The following is a 14,505-nucleotide window of genomic DNA, read 5'->3' on the forward strand; positions in this document are numbered from 1 at the left end:
ACAGAACGCTCACATTGGGGATTGAAGAAAAAGTATGCAAGATAACAAATGAAAGCCAAATCTGTCAGCCGATTCCCTCCTGTGCTGAAACACACCAGTAACTCAACATCGAGTTTAATTTTGAGGATAACTGAAAAACTATGCATGTGTAAAGAGGTAACACATGCATGTAACAATGCTGTAACACCATGTAACATACATGTAACAATGCTGCACACTAGTGTTTCTCATGGCAACCCACGCCTAAAATTTACTAAAGCACCAGCTGTTCTGGATTCATCAGCAGCTGTTGTCTCTCATGCTACATCACCCACAATAGCTGGCAAACTTGCCTCTATCTTAGTGCTGAAAAATGCAACTGCTGCAAATTAAAATCTCGTATAGCTTTATTTTGGAGATTTACAAGGTTTACACGTGTTTGTACAATACTGATTCCTACACCTTCAAAAAAAGGTGGATATACTTCAAAACAATGACAAAAGCATAAGTTCAATATTACTGCGCATACTTAAACTTAGCATCAAACGAACATACAATTGGCATTCTGCATTGGCACTCTGGGACTCTTCAAAAGCATTTATGAACCTGTTCTATTTACAAGTACACATTCTCATTGTTGTTTTTACTAACATTCCCGACTTTTTTGGCTTTATGTACATAAACAGCAACCAGTGTCTCACTTGTGGTAAGAAACGTAACATATGTGCCAGCCCCATATTTCGTGCCTTGTGGTCGATGGCTAATACCTTATGTATTAACAATCAGCTTGTTAAAAGTAATTCATAATGCCTTAGGCAGTAACAGTCACATCATGCAAGTACTAATTTTTTTTGTCATAGAAAACAAAATGGAAGGCATTGCCATTACGTCTCATCATGTGTTGCCAGGAAAGATTCCTCAAAATCGTGTAAATGAGTGTTTACGACTTCAAAACAGTCAATAAGCATATCAATGGCAGTAATTGCTGTTTGAGATTGCACACTCAGTATATGAGGAACCAGAAAGAAATGAGCAGCCCAGAAACCATTGGCATTCACTTAAATATGGAGGTTACCATTTTAAATGAAGGAGTATCATAGTCTGCATGCAGAATCGCTCTTTTTGCACATTTATGGGAAAAAGAAATGCAAAAGTGGTAATGAAAGCCCAATCAAGACAAAAAAACAAACAGAAAAAGTAACAAAAGTAGCAGTATTCATAAATGCTTGAAGAAAACTGAGCACAGAAACTCCTGACCTTTTTGCTAGATATAATATCATTCCGGAAATCACTGATGCAGTCAGAAACAAGGCGAGAAAAAACTGATGTTTAAATTGTTTTGTGCACCACATGTGAGAATAAATGGTAAATATGAAGAGAGTTCTTTGTTTCCAAATTTGCAGGACAATAGCCTAGACCTGACTTGAGGTGAATATTTGTAGTACACTATGACTTTTTTATCCTCCTTGTATTAAAAATGCAAGACAAGGACAGAATTCTTGCCTGCGGTTGCTACACTGGGCTGAGCATATTAAAAAATTTAAGTACACAAAGGTACACAGCTATGACTTAGTAGTAACAGACTGATACGTAAGTTTGAGTGGTATTTTAAGCACTGCACACAACACACTTCACAGTATATACCTCAACTGGCCAAGTTCATAAAGGGCACATAAAATTGTAAGATATTTTTAACATTGTCTTATAAAGGGTTTTTCATTAAAACACATGTACAAAAACACTATGTACAAAGTGTTTCGCTGCCATTCTTGTGTCAAATCTTTCAGTCTATTCATTGTGGTTATCGGCCAAAACATAAAATTTGTCCCGTGCTGTGTCCTTCTCTGATTCACTAAAATTTCTTGTCCCGAGAGCGTAAAAGAGCAAGGATTTAAAATGAAGCCTTCTTCGAGAGTTTTTTTTTTTTTAAGCAATGGTGCAAAGTCCCGCACTTTCACTTCCTGGATGTCCTGCGCTCTGTGGTCTGTACTTTGCGTAGAAGCCGTCCCCTTCGAACTGCTTCGGCGTAAGTGATGCCACCTGGTAGACGATACTTGACCTCCTCTGCTGGGCAGGCTGGCGCTGGTGCCACGTCACAAAGTTTGCTAATGTCCAAGTGGGTGTTCAACTTGCGTGGCGATGGCGTGCAGCTCGCTTTGGGACTCGAAGACCTGGCAGCCGCAGCAACCTTGCAACAGGAAGCCACTATCGCCGTTTCTGCAGCAGGTGACAATTCTGTCTTCTCCGAGATGGTACCGTCGGTCACCGTGCGTTTCAGTACTGCGAATATCTCAGCAAACAACTTTTTATACTCCGGCGGGCTGCGCGAGAAATGCTGCCCAAGAGGGTCGTCGGAGCCTTGGTTTTTGATCGTTGTTATATCTAGCGCCAACTGCCTTCTCGCCTCAGCTGACGCTGCCTCGGTTTGAACAGCCTGGTCGGTGAATACTCGTTCTGTCGTCACTTCTGAGAAGCCGGAGGAGAGTGAGGCTTCACCAGATTCTGCCGACTCCGCATCACTTCCCGTTGAGAGCGATGGATAGTCGGTCTTCTTGACGGCTGACACAGGACTGGAAGATTTAGTACCGGCCCAGGTAGGCTCGGCGATTGGCCCATCCAAACCCAACGACCGGCATCTTGCATCTAACAGTGCTTCGTATTTGTCTATGAGAAGACGATACTGTGCGTCCAGTTCGCTCAGCAGCGACACCTGACTTTCAGCATCTTGGCTCTGTGCGACAGGTCGCGAATCGACGACCTCAGGCAAGCTGTCTTGGTCCCCGTAAACCACCAGGCCATCCTTAAGTTGAACCATGGAGAAGTGGTCTAATTCTGAAAGCTCTTCCTCAGGCTCCTCACAGCGATCCAGCCTGTTTAGCAGTCTGCAGTTCGAGCACAGGCGCCTGCATGGGACAAGTGATGCCGTCAGCACACCCTCCACAGTTCACCTATGTTTGCACTTTAAAAAAAAAATAGAAAATAGAAATTAACGTTTCTAAAACAGAATTTATAACTTTTATGAATGCTACCTGACCCCTGATGAATTCCTATCTGATTAATGCAATGCGAATAGAGCACGCTTCATCAATAAAGTTTTTAGGCATCCACCTTTCCGCCCACCTGTCATGGAATGCCCACATTGATGCAATAACTTCTAAAGCGTCTAAAACACTTGGATTCATTAGATGCCACTAACATCAAGCTAACCGGAAGACAAAACTTACAGCTTACACCTCACTTGTTTGGTCTAAAATAGAATATGCTGTTGGAATATGAAGTTGGAATCCAGATCAAATATACTAATTCAACAAACTTGAATCCATCCAAAATAAAGCTGCCAGATTCATAACCAGAAACTACTTAAGTCATTCGAGCATAAATAATATCAAAGCATCACTGAGCTTCCCATTATTAAAAAAAAGAAGATTGCTGGCGCTGCTATCCCACTTTCACAAACTTTATCATAATCATTGGCCATTTCCTACCACCTACATATTGCCTGCCCATCGCTATTTTCAGCGCCTAGATCACCTCTTCAAAGTTTTAATTCCATATGTGCGCACTGTCTTCTATACCTCTCTTCTGTTGTGCGCACTCTGTCTTCGGAATGATTTACCACACAATGTTGTGTCTAAAAAACCCATGACACATTTGTAGAAGTGTTAAAAAGTTCCCTTAATACTGTATGAAAAATACTTTTTAAATCTGTATATCTAAACCTTGTGAATTATTTTGCGCACAATAGTGTTTCAGTGTTATTTGCCCTGGTTATGCTGGAGTTATCAACTGTATATTTGTTCCAATGTAACCACCCCCTGACCCCGCTTACTGTAACCCTCTATGTAATGCCCGGCAAATGTTTTTAGGGTATGTTAATAAAGGAAAAAAAAAACTGCTTGCATAACAACGACCAGAAGCTCCTTAAAGTTGCACACCAATCAGCCACATGATTCCACTAACACTCAATGCCAGCGTAGATATATTTAATGTTAGTAAGTAAGACCATTGATCTCAACTTACAGATGAAGTAGCACGCAACGCTGCCACAACGTTAAAGTAACCTTATCAATGTTGTAGCAATATTGTGCCAACATTTGGTGCTACTAGAAAGATTACTGAACAAAGACACAGGGTTTAGTAAGGTTATCTTAGCATGGAGAAGGACCAGGCTAGGCGGTATTTTGCTATAAAATTAACAGCCCAGTTCACTTTATTAAGGCTTCCACTTCCTGTTCGCTTCCACTTTGTCCATTCTACGGAGACAACCATGAGTAATGCCGTGCCTGCATGCCATAAAAAATGTTACCTTATCCTCAAGGAAAGCTAAAATCTTGTTCACTGATGGTATGTACAAAGACAAGCTGCTTTTGACTTCACAAAATCATGGCAAGGTTGTCTTTGTTTTGGCACATATTGGATGAACTTGGCAAAGTAATTGACAGTTGTTCGTGAAAGAACACTAGCACCACACAGTTCAGGCAAGGGCAAACGTGCAGCTAGTTAGTGAGAAGAGATGAAACATGGCTCCAAATGCTTTCGGTTCGCTAATGCAAAAGAAAGTTAGGTGTGCAGCAAACTAGCCCAACAACAAGTTTTACTAAAGCTATAGCCCTTTTGCCTTTTATGTTTAATATACTGAATGTGTTCTAATGTAGCAGTTCTATGAAAGTAAGCACATAAATTTTTCTTTTTTTTTTCTTTTTTGCACAAGACTTTTAGGTATACATCCAACTGAAACAAACTTGCCCAGCTATTTATTATTTTTTTTCAAGATCATTTTTTCTACTACAAATATTTCTACTTCAAATATTTGAATGCATTAATATATTCACTTCAATTTCTTAATTTTGATAAAATATGGGAGCTACCTGCTTACAGCAGCTCTTGATATCGTTTGAACAAACTATGCAGTTACCCACACTAAGCATTATGAGTCACATACTGCATTTTATTTTAAATTATTTTGCTTCATTTATGTTCTCTTTAAGGGCCTGGAGGAACTGAATCAGTGAGGGCTAGGTCCCATGTGAAGTTCACCTTGCATTACAAATACATAGTAAGACAAGATATAACTAACAAAAAAATATAAAGTCTGTTTCACTCAATATCTCAAACAAGTTGGTTGGGTTTGCTAAACACAGTGTTCAGGCACAAGAAGAGACATACGAAGGAAAGGACACACATGAAATGTCATAGTGCTTTATGTGCAAACATGTCTCATCATTGGTATGTTTCCTTTCACCCGAAAACAATGCTCTGCACTGAGAACATGGCCCAATAAAGCACTCACAGAAATTACAGTTATTCAGGAACTAGGTCCATAGCCAGGAATTTTTTTAGGGGGGGAAGGCACTTGTTGAAGACCTTGAAGAATCCCTATTTTCCATATTTATTCTCGGTAAAACGCTCGCTCCATCCAAATTTCAGTGAGGGGGGTAGCCGGGCCCCTAGGGCAACCACCCCTGGCTACGAGGCTTGTTAGTACTGTAAATGTGAATGCCTCAACCGACACAAAGAAAGCCCCATAGCTCAAGCATGTAAGTCAAAGGTACATATACAAAAAAACTAGGATCACAGAAAGAAAAGGTTGATGCCAGTGCAATTAGTTTCTGGGCTTCTAGCATTTTGTTTTCATAACACTCTTTCAGTACCAGATGTAGAATAATTTGCGATTGCCTGAATTTGTGACCCTACTTATATCTTGCTTTTGTATTTGGCTTTGCTTTTACTAGATACAGTATAACTACCACACTTTCTGTTTTTTTTGTACCATTCCGGATAATAATTACCACCCTGCCAAATTACCTCGATGGGATTGTAGTTTCTATAATTAATGTAAAGGTAAATTGTGTGAGATAAAAATAACGATGCTTCAGATAAAGATAAATGAAAATAAATTCGTGTTAACTATTTGAAATGAAAACAGATGTACCTGCCTGCTTGCAAGCTGAATTTTAACACAAAAATGTAAACTGCACAGTGTGCACAAAATGGTTCTGCAGATTACCTAACAGGGCTGGGCCTCTGACGAGCTCCACAAATATATTTAAGCCATTCTGCAGGCAAGTCGAGGTGGACACAACAAAAGCAACACCTACTTGTCATCTTCAAGGATGTCCATCTCCATCTGAAGGTTAAGACACTGGTGCTCTCGTTCCTGAGAGGCCAGCACCTCCTCTTGTAGCCGCATGTTTTCCTGCAGGTTGTTGTGAATTAATACTGCTATAGCATCAAGCCTCATGCCAAGAAAGCTGCATAGCAATAAAAGATGGGACGTTACACTCAAAATGAGAGTGACGGGTAAAAGCATGTGTGCCAACCTGTGAGCGCCAAAATTAGAAGAGTTTTTCACAAATGCAGGTCAAGGAGAATTATCATGGCTGGTCAAACGGAGGACACAAGTTCTGCGGATACATAAGTACATTTTGAAGGCAAGAGCATCATTATGTCTCATCAAATCGAAAATGTGCCACATCAAATACAGTCGAATACTTACAACAATGCTCAAATGCCATGAATATTTCGTTGTTATAACCGATAATTGCTCAAAACGGGCTGCACGAAAATATGCAAAATAGGAAGACAGCAGGCTGTAGAAATAAAACTATGACATAGGATAGGATATGCCAAGAAACATCAGTGACAAGGATTACAAACATGCCGATTTTTTCGGACATATGTTCAGAAATTCAGACTTTTCACGGTACCACCACATGCCCCATAAAGCAAGTGCATGATAGGTCTGAAGTTTCAGGCGCTGGAACTCTTCCAAGTCTTAACTTTTCACTCAAATTGAATGGCGGAAAGTGCATTAGCAGACGCCACTGCCACTGCCGTGCCGCTGTAGCAAATTTCAAGCCAGCTTTGCTGCAATGCGAACAAGCTTTAGTGTGAAGCATATTGTGAATCCAAAGTTGGGGGATGTTGGGTTTGTGGTTGGGGCATAAGCACCTTGAATTTCTCCTTTCGTCTCTCTGTTCAAGGATTTCGCATTCTATTACCTTTTAACACAGATACCAGACAGCCGTAATTCATTGTTATGACCGTTAATGCAGAATTCAGGCATTGCTGCCAGTGGGTTGTTTCACCACAGAAAATATACATATGTTGACGGTGCAGCAGCTTGTCATTGTTACAACAGATGTATTGTTAAAACTGGTATTGCCATAAGCAGGTTTGACTGTGGTACGAAATATTCGATAACATCATACCAGATTCCAAGACAAATCATATGAGATGTTTGTGTGACATACATGTCATCACATAATTGCATGAAATTCTCCCCTGATTCAAGGAGCACCAATTCCAAAGGATATGCAACACCATTCGTGGTGCAAAAAGTTTCAAAAAAAGCGGGGAAGCGAATCAGTACAACCGAATGACAAGAAGAAAAAAAATGCATTCTCCTTAGTGGTGTCTCCAGCAAACCCAAGGAACCTTGTGAGGTTTTTAAAAATAATTTGCCTTCAGATGCAGCTAATGGGAAGTGCAGAAACTTGCCACAGCAAATACAGACAAGCCACACAAGTGTCTCTGACAATAGTACAATTCGGTTTTCAATTAATATATGCTCATTTTGTCTGCTACAGGAAAATATAGTATAATATTGCCCAAGCCAGGTATCTTTTCTGCATACTTACTTTAACCAGAAAGAACAATTTAACTGAAAGCTCTAGAGACCGATGCAACAACATTTTTCTGCTGGATAAAAAAAAATGCATCTCTTGATGATCTTGACATATTTTTGTAAAATTGGAAGTGAGTTCCAAACAACAGACATTTATAGTTTGTGAGAGTTGGCAGGTATGTGAAATTGCTTTGACAAACAAAGAAGCTCCCTTCCCCAAACCTGAAAACTCTCAACACTTCTAGGACCTCTCTAGTAGTCAAGGTATTTAAATGAGCTACAATAATTGCAGCATATAAATTACGAAGCTGCGGCATTCCTATATAACGTGGTCATAACGTTTGGCTAGGTATAGTTTGTAAAGTAATTAAATAGATTCAAAAGGTTACAAAAATGTAATTTGCAATGCGATCCGATGACACTTTAGTAATAATTTTGCCTTCTCTGGAATGTTAGGATCATTAGTTACTTGCTATCATAGGCGTGCACACCAGGGGGCATTGAAGGGGCCGCCTCCACCCTTAATAGCACGTTGTCTACCCACCCTACCTTTACTCTGTGTGACCTGTCTCATCATCATTCGAAGAGCAGGGTTTCCGACGACAATGAAGGCCAAAGGCCGCAGATGTTGCATTCTAAGATCTGTCCTACTTACCATCCTTACGCCCACGCAGTCAGGGACCAACCAAGCTACCATGCTATTACTTCATTTTCATTTATTCATCCATTATGAAACATGCTGTCCATGGAACTCGACCAATGGTGGTAGGGGAGGGAAGAGGTTGGCAATAAAACTCTGCTGCCCTCCCCAAATTGGAAGCCCTTCAAAAATGCACACGCCTATGTTTGCGGCAAACTGAAACGCCCATGAAAGAAAATTAGGCTGCGCAGCCGCATGCAGCGCAGAACGCACCTGGACGAGGTTGTCCACCTCCGTTTGGAGTTCTTCGCGAGTTTCCTGCTCCTTGGACAGCTGGCACTTAAGCCGCGACAGAGAGCAGCGAAGGCGCACCAGCTCTGTACCAAAGGGGCTCTCCTGCGCACAAAGCGAGTCTCCTATTGCAGCTACTTCTATCAGCAACATAATTTCAAACACAACAAGTACCAAAACTCCTCTCAAGGATCGTTACATTGGCAGGTGCAGTTGCACAGTTTCATTCATACCCCAAAACACGTGCTTGAGACTTATCTATGCTTCGGAACCAGCCATAGAGCAAATACATGTAGCTCTGCTATGCGATTACATTTAGCAGGTGTTCTGGTGAGTAGTTTCCGTTTAATGTTGACGACACATTTCAAATGCCATAAATACATACATGGATGAAGTGTTAGCTACTACATCATCTGGACACCTGTGAAAATAAAGAAATGCTTCTCAGGATTTGTCGCAAATACCAAACCATTTAGCTGGGCTGTAAATTGCTAAACAAAGGGGCTTGCCAAATTTAGGCACAATGGTAGTCTAAGCAAAGTGCGTGAACGGACTAGTTGGTATTCTGCAGCTATAAGGGCTGGGCAAGAGAGGCACAAAGACAAGAAACCGACGAGAAGTGTTGTTGGTCCCTCGTTGTTGTGCCTCTTCCGTGCTATTCATGCAGCTAGTTGCCCAAGAGTAGCCGAGTGCAATCCATACCAACAACCAATGCTGATGCACAACATACTTACCACGCACAGCCTAGTGCTTCGTGTGCCCAGCAGTGTGACACCAATTTCGGAAACTCGAGATGTTTGTCTTGCTTAAAGGGAGACACTGCTCTTTAGAAAAGTTTGTTTCTTTATTGATTTTGATGAAACATGGTGAGCTTATGTATATGTGTGTGCTGATTTTAAATATACGATTATTTTTCTTGTATAAGGTATAATTTTTAAAATATAAGATATTTCCTGTGTCTTTCAAGGAGCAAGATCTTTCTGAAACTAAGAGAGCTACGAAGTAATTTGACATATCACAATAATGTGGAATCAGGACTGTGTGCAGTGCAATCAAAATGGATGTTCTAAATCAATCCTAACAAAAGTTATGGCACATTGAACATTTGTGAGCGAGCCAATTTCAAGCTGGAATTTCGCTGGCAAGTGTTCAACATTCCATAACTTTTCTTATACTTGGTTTAGAACATTCATTTTTGTTGCACTGCAATCAGCTTTGATTACAGATTATTTTGATAAGCTTATTGCTTGCTCCCCAAAAGGCACATGAAATATTTAGTAGTTTAAAAGCTGCACTTAACACAAAAAAATAATTGAACATTTGAATTCAGCACACTTATACACATACACTTGCCAAGTTTCATCAAAATAGATCTAGAAATAAAAAGGTTTTTTTTAAGTGCCTTGTCCCCCCTTTAAAAGCCCTGTTTGCGGGGGCACTTCTGACCCAATTATTATTGACGAGTGTTGCCTATAATATATATTAAAGAAGTGTGTAGGCTGGTCCGAGTATTCAGGTGCAATTGACATTTTCTGTGGTTCGACGTGGACAAGGGATCCCTGCGGGACGTTGCAGAGGTCAAGCAAGTCCTTTCGATGTCAAAGAACATTTGTGGGGCATGCATAATGCCCTATTTGACTCCCAGCGAGGACTATTGTTCGTCGCCTCGCTCTGTTGTTGGGCTGCTCCCAAGGTGGGTTAGCCGGCGTACGCCCGAAATGCTTTTCATTTTTTTTTTTTGAGGAGGACACGCTTGAAGCACCTACATTGCTTGATTCTTCACCGCCAACAGGTCGCTTGAATTGAAAACGACGCGTTCGGCGTGACCGAAGCTTCAGGATACATAGTTTCATGCGCTACTTTGATGTGGGGCGCTAGTTTCTTATGGTATTTAGGCAGGCGTTTTGAACTGACACAAAATCGTTCTGAATTTATGATGCTAGCATTGATTATGCATTAGAGTACTGGCATTTCAATTTTGGTATTACGAGACGCGAAGATACAAATTACAGTAAAGAAGTCGTTAACAAAACTCACTGTCTGGGGTCCTTTAAGCAAGCACCAGCGATCTAGCTGGATTTTGTGATGACGCATGCACCATGAATATCTAATGTGTTCTACCACTACATGTATTTTCTCCTTGCCTTTGTTTCCTTGTGCAACATGTACTTGATGCAGCTTGTTAGTTTGAATTTTGTTAATTCAAACTGATGCCCTGGTCCCAGTACCACCCGGTCTATTTCTAAGGGGAAGAACACCCACTAATTCAAACGTGTCAATATCCAACAGCTAATTCGAACTGCGAGCACCCTGGCTTTCGTCACTCGTCACAGAAGTTTGCCAGAGTGATCACAGTGTGTTGCACAACCAAACCAAAGCAAATTTACTAGAGATGCAGAACAACGAAACAGCAACATGTCTCAGCAGATGAGAATTCAGACGCTGTGCTTGAGCCCCTGGGCAGGGTACAAATGATACTCATGCAGTTACAACAGAAGCGCAATCAAATGCAAATACATGATTATATTTCATTTTGATTGCATTAACTATGCCAAGCAAAAGAACATGTTTTGGGGCATAAAGCTTGTGATATATTGCTGACATAAATCCATGACCCTGCTTGTTTCTGGCGTGTCACTGACTGACAAAAGTCGGCAAGCTCACTCACGAGTTGACTCGGACTCAAATCAAGCCACAAGTCTGAGAAAGTCCGAGTGAATAGCCTAATATTTTGGCGAGTTTGAGTTCAAGTGAGTTCGGTTGAAAAGAAAAATTGTAGTGGGCCTGGGCCCGAGTGAGTCTGCAGAAGGAAAATTTTGGTGAATGCGAGTCTGAGTGAGTCCCACATTTCTTACCGACTTATGCCGACTGGCGAATTGATCCTGTTCGCTGTTAAAGCTACATGAACCTAATTTATGATATCAACTTCTACTTTAGAATTACTTAATTCATGATAACGAGTCCAGGGGTGGTTTCTTTGGATTCTGCCGGCCATGCAGTGTGGTGCGATGTCCATTCACTCTAGCACCTGTCTGGTAATTTGAACAGTGTTTAATTAGCGAAACTTTATAAGCTTCTTAGAGTTTAAATTAACAAACTATTACTGTATATACAAAGACTACACATTAAACAAACGACAACAATGTCCCCCGCTACTAATGTTTCATTTTTGTGAGCCTGACTTTGCCCACTAAAGAGCTCATTCTTCAATCATCTGGTTTCTACATTCTTCAGAATGACAAAAATGTAACAATACTTGGCAAAAAGAGCACTGTACCTCAAAGCCAAGAAAATCAGTGTCTCCGTTGGGGCTCCCGGAAGGCACAACACGATCCACACCAAACGAGTCCTCTAGTGGCTCGTTCTGGTGACCGGCTGTAACAGGCTCAGCGGTGTCGTCTTGCTGGTCCCTGGGTCTCAGACTGAGCCGCAGGTGGTCGGCAAGCTCCTGAAGCTCTTCACACTTCTTCTCGAGCACGTCCACACTTGTGCTCAGGCTGCGAGGCAAAAGGAAGGCACAGGTGACAATGCAGGTGAAGCCAGACATTTGTTCAGAATGCTAGTTCTGGATCGGATGTCACCAAATGGTGCGTGGCTCTACAGGGGCAGCTCACTGTCTTTCTTTGCAGTAAGCTGTAAAATTGATTAGGAGGAGCACTAGACGATGGGACGAGAAAAGAGAACCCATTGTGCCTGCATGTGTCATCCTTGCTCCTGGCAGTGTTTCATGTTCCTTTTAATAAGTTTATAGATGTATAAACAAGCTAAATTACTAATCCTTATTCTGGAAAAAAAATAAATTTGGGAAGGTTGCCAAGGTGCTCCTGGAGGACTGACAATTGGGTGGGTAAGTACGGATGCATTATTATAAAAATTGTGCAAAAGAAAAAGGCTTTAAACTAATGGAGACACTTTATTAGGGAAACAATGCTTCTTGTTTTTGTGCAGTCAGAAATGTGTTGTAGCAGACAAGTTGATTCTGTAACAAATGGTCATCCGATGCTTAAACAGCACAGATGCACTGTGCTAACTCACAATTTGGTTTTATGACAGCGTTTGCAGAGGCATCTGTAATGTGGAGGCGATGCCCTCCTGGTTCCATGCTGTAGGTGCCCCGATTCAGCTCATTTTAGACAGGTCATTATATCGCTGGAATCAGCTATGCGTAAATACACTTCCAAATGTTGGCCAAAGCAATGATAGCCGTATTTTCCTTGCCTCCATCAATGTGCACAGTTAGTTCTGCAGCCAACCCTGGCCACCTAGGCAAATGGGTAACCCATGCCTCTGGCCTTCGTACAACCAACATTAGCATGCAATGAGCACAAACCTGTAATCGCAACATCTCTGCGTCTTCTTCCTAATCTATATTGTTTCCGTCTTGGTTCATTACTTCCGAGCTGAAAGTATTGCTTGCAGTGGAGTGATCCACGACGTTACCAAATGAAATATGCAAACTAAACAAAATTATGCTTATTCATCGAAACAAAAAAACTTCACATTTAAATGAGTTTCAATTTTGCACAAGCAACTTACCATATACTAGCCTTTTTTATTTTTATAACTGTCTGCTAAGTCTGTTTACATATTATTGTTCACATCCCTTTTTGAGCGTTAGTGCTGCCATGTGTATAGCTTCACGGCAGCACGCACCAAAATGCGGTGAAGCCACCTTGCAGAACAGTCCGGCTGCGGCAGTGATGGCAAACGTAGAAAATACATCCAAGTAAAGCTGCTATGGTGGCCAGTTGGTACGACTTCATGACTGTTCATAATATTCCATGACTGTTCATGAGTGTAGGCACATCACCCTCTATTCAACTGTCCTTTCGTGAAGTTCCTGGCAGAGCGAAGTCGCGAAGTCACACAAAATAGTTTCCAGAGTTTATGAAGTGCATCCGATACTTCATACATGCAGATACTTCAGCAGCGCTTTCCAAAGGAAGTAACGCCACGGAGTGTTACCAGATTAGCCATGCACAAGTTAAAGACAAACCTGAAGCTGCTGCATTTCTAAAACAGCTTTTACACTAGTTCTTATTCACAGCGTCCCTTTAAAGGGACGCTAGAGTGATACAACGAATCAGTTTAAATTAATGAATTGTACTCTGTAGTGCCGCTGATTTTACCACCACACATATATAGAGGAGAAAATCAAGGTCAAACTATGCTTTTCAAACTTCACTCCAAAATCTCCGCGCATGACATCAAATATTTTGAAGTGTATTTTTCATGTATCGGGGACATTGGCTCAACAAAATTTCTCGAAACTTTCTATGTTAGGTCTACGCCCCCCCCCCCCCCCCCCAAAGACAATGTACTTAAAGGGGCCCTGAAACACTTTCAAGTAGCCATGGCATGGACTCACTAATAAAGCGTATTGCCACATGAATCGAAAAAATTTTAAAATCTGTCCAGTACGAGCGGTGATACAAAGATTTGTGGCACGCTACAATCACTGTCTCTCTTTTCCCGTCCCAAAGAAAGCACTGAAAGCTAAACAGAAAGGTGGGAGGGGGGGGGGTGGAATGGGCAAAGAAAATATGTCACGTGCTCCTCGTGACCTTCAGCACTTTTTATTTATTTCTTTTTCTACGAATACGTCGCCGTCTCAGTGCGATCACGCGGACATGAGTAGACAAGTCGCAGGCTCTCGAGGCGATCTCTTTAACAATCGGGTGTGCCATCTTCAAATCAACCAATGACTAATACAAGCCTTGCTACGAGTGATTGTTGAGCTTCTTCCGTCATTTGTCCAGAACACAAATCAACTTTAGCTCATTTTGATAGTTTATTGTGAATTCCAGGCAGCGTGCTGCGCTGTAATATCTGGCTCGCGTGTTGTCGGGAGCTTCTACTACCGATCGGCTGTGTGTTCTGGTCATGCTCAAAAGTGTTACAGGGGCCTTTTAACTTTTAGTGATTATGGATGACGCAAGATATAGTAAGCCGTGAAAATATCCGGCCT

General features: G+C 41.4%; 1 protein-coding gene across 4 annotated transcripts in view; it reads right to left on the reverse strand.

Moving 5' to 3' along the window:
• Positions 1-368: 368 nt before the first annotated feature.
• LOC119180258 (cerebellar degeneration-related protein 2) overlaps positions 369-14,505 on the reverse strand; it is a 149,609-nt gene continuing 135,472 nt past the window's right edge. For all 4 annotated transcript variants that reach the window (XM_037431407.2, XM_075868620.1, XM_037431408.2 and 1 more), the window contains 4 exons: positions 11,815-12,034; positions 8,520-8,642; positions 6,078-6,175; positions 369-2,882 (listed from right to left, as the gene is read on the reverse strand). In XM_037431407.2, the coding sequence (XP_037287304.2) occupies positions 1,934-2,882; positions 6,078-6,175; positions 8,520-8,642; positions 11,815-12,034 (1,390 nt within the window). In that variant the 3' untranslated portion in view covers positions 369-1,933. The remainder of the gene's footprint in view (positions 2,883-6,077; positions 6,176-8,519; positions 8,643-11,814; positions 12,035-14,505) is intronic.

Source organism: Rhipicephalus microplus, chromosome 7, assembly GCF_043290135.1.
Source record: "Rhipicephalus microplus isolate Deutch F79 chromosome 7, USDA_Rmic, whole genome shotgun sequence".
Taxonomy (NCBI): Eukaryota; Metazoa; Arthropoda; class Arachnida; order Ixodida; family Ixodidae; genus Rhipicephalus; species Rhipicephalus microplus.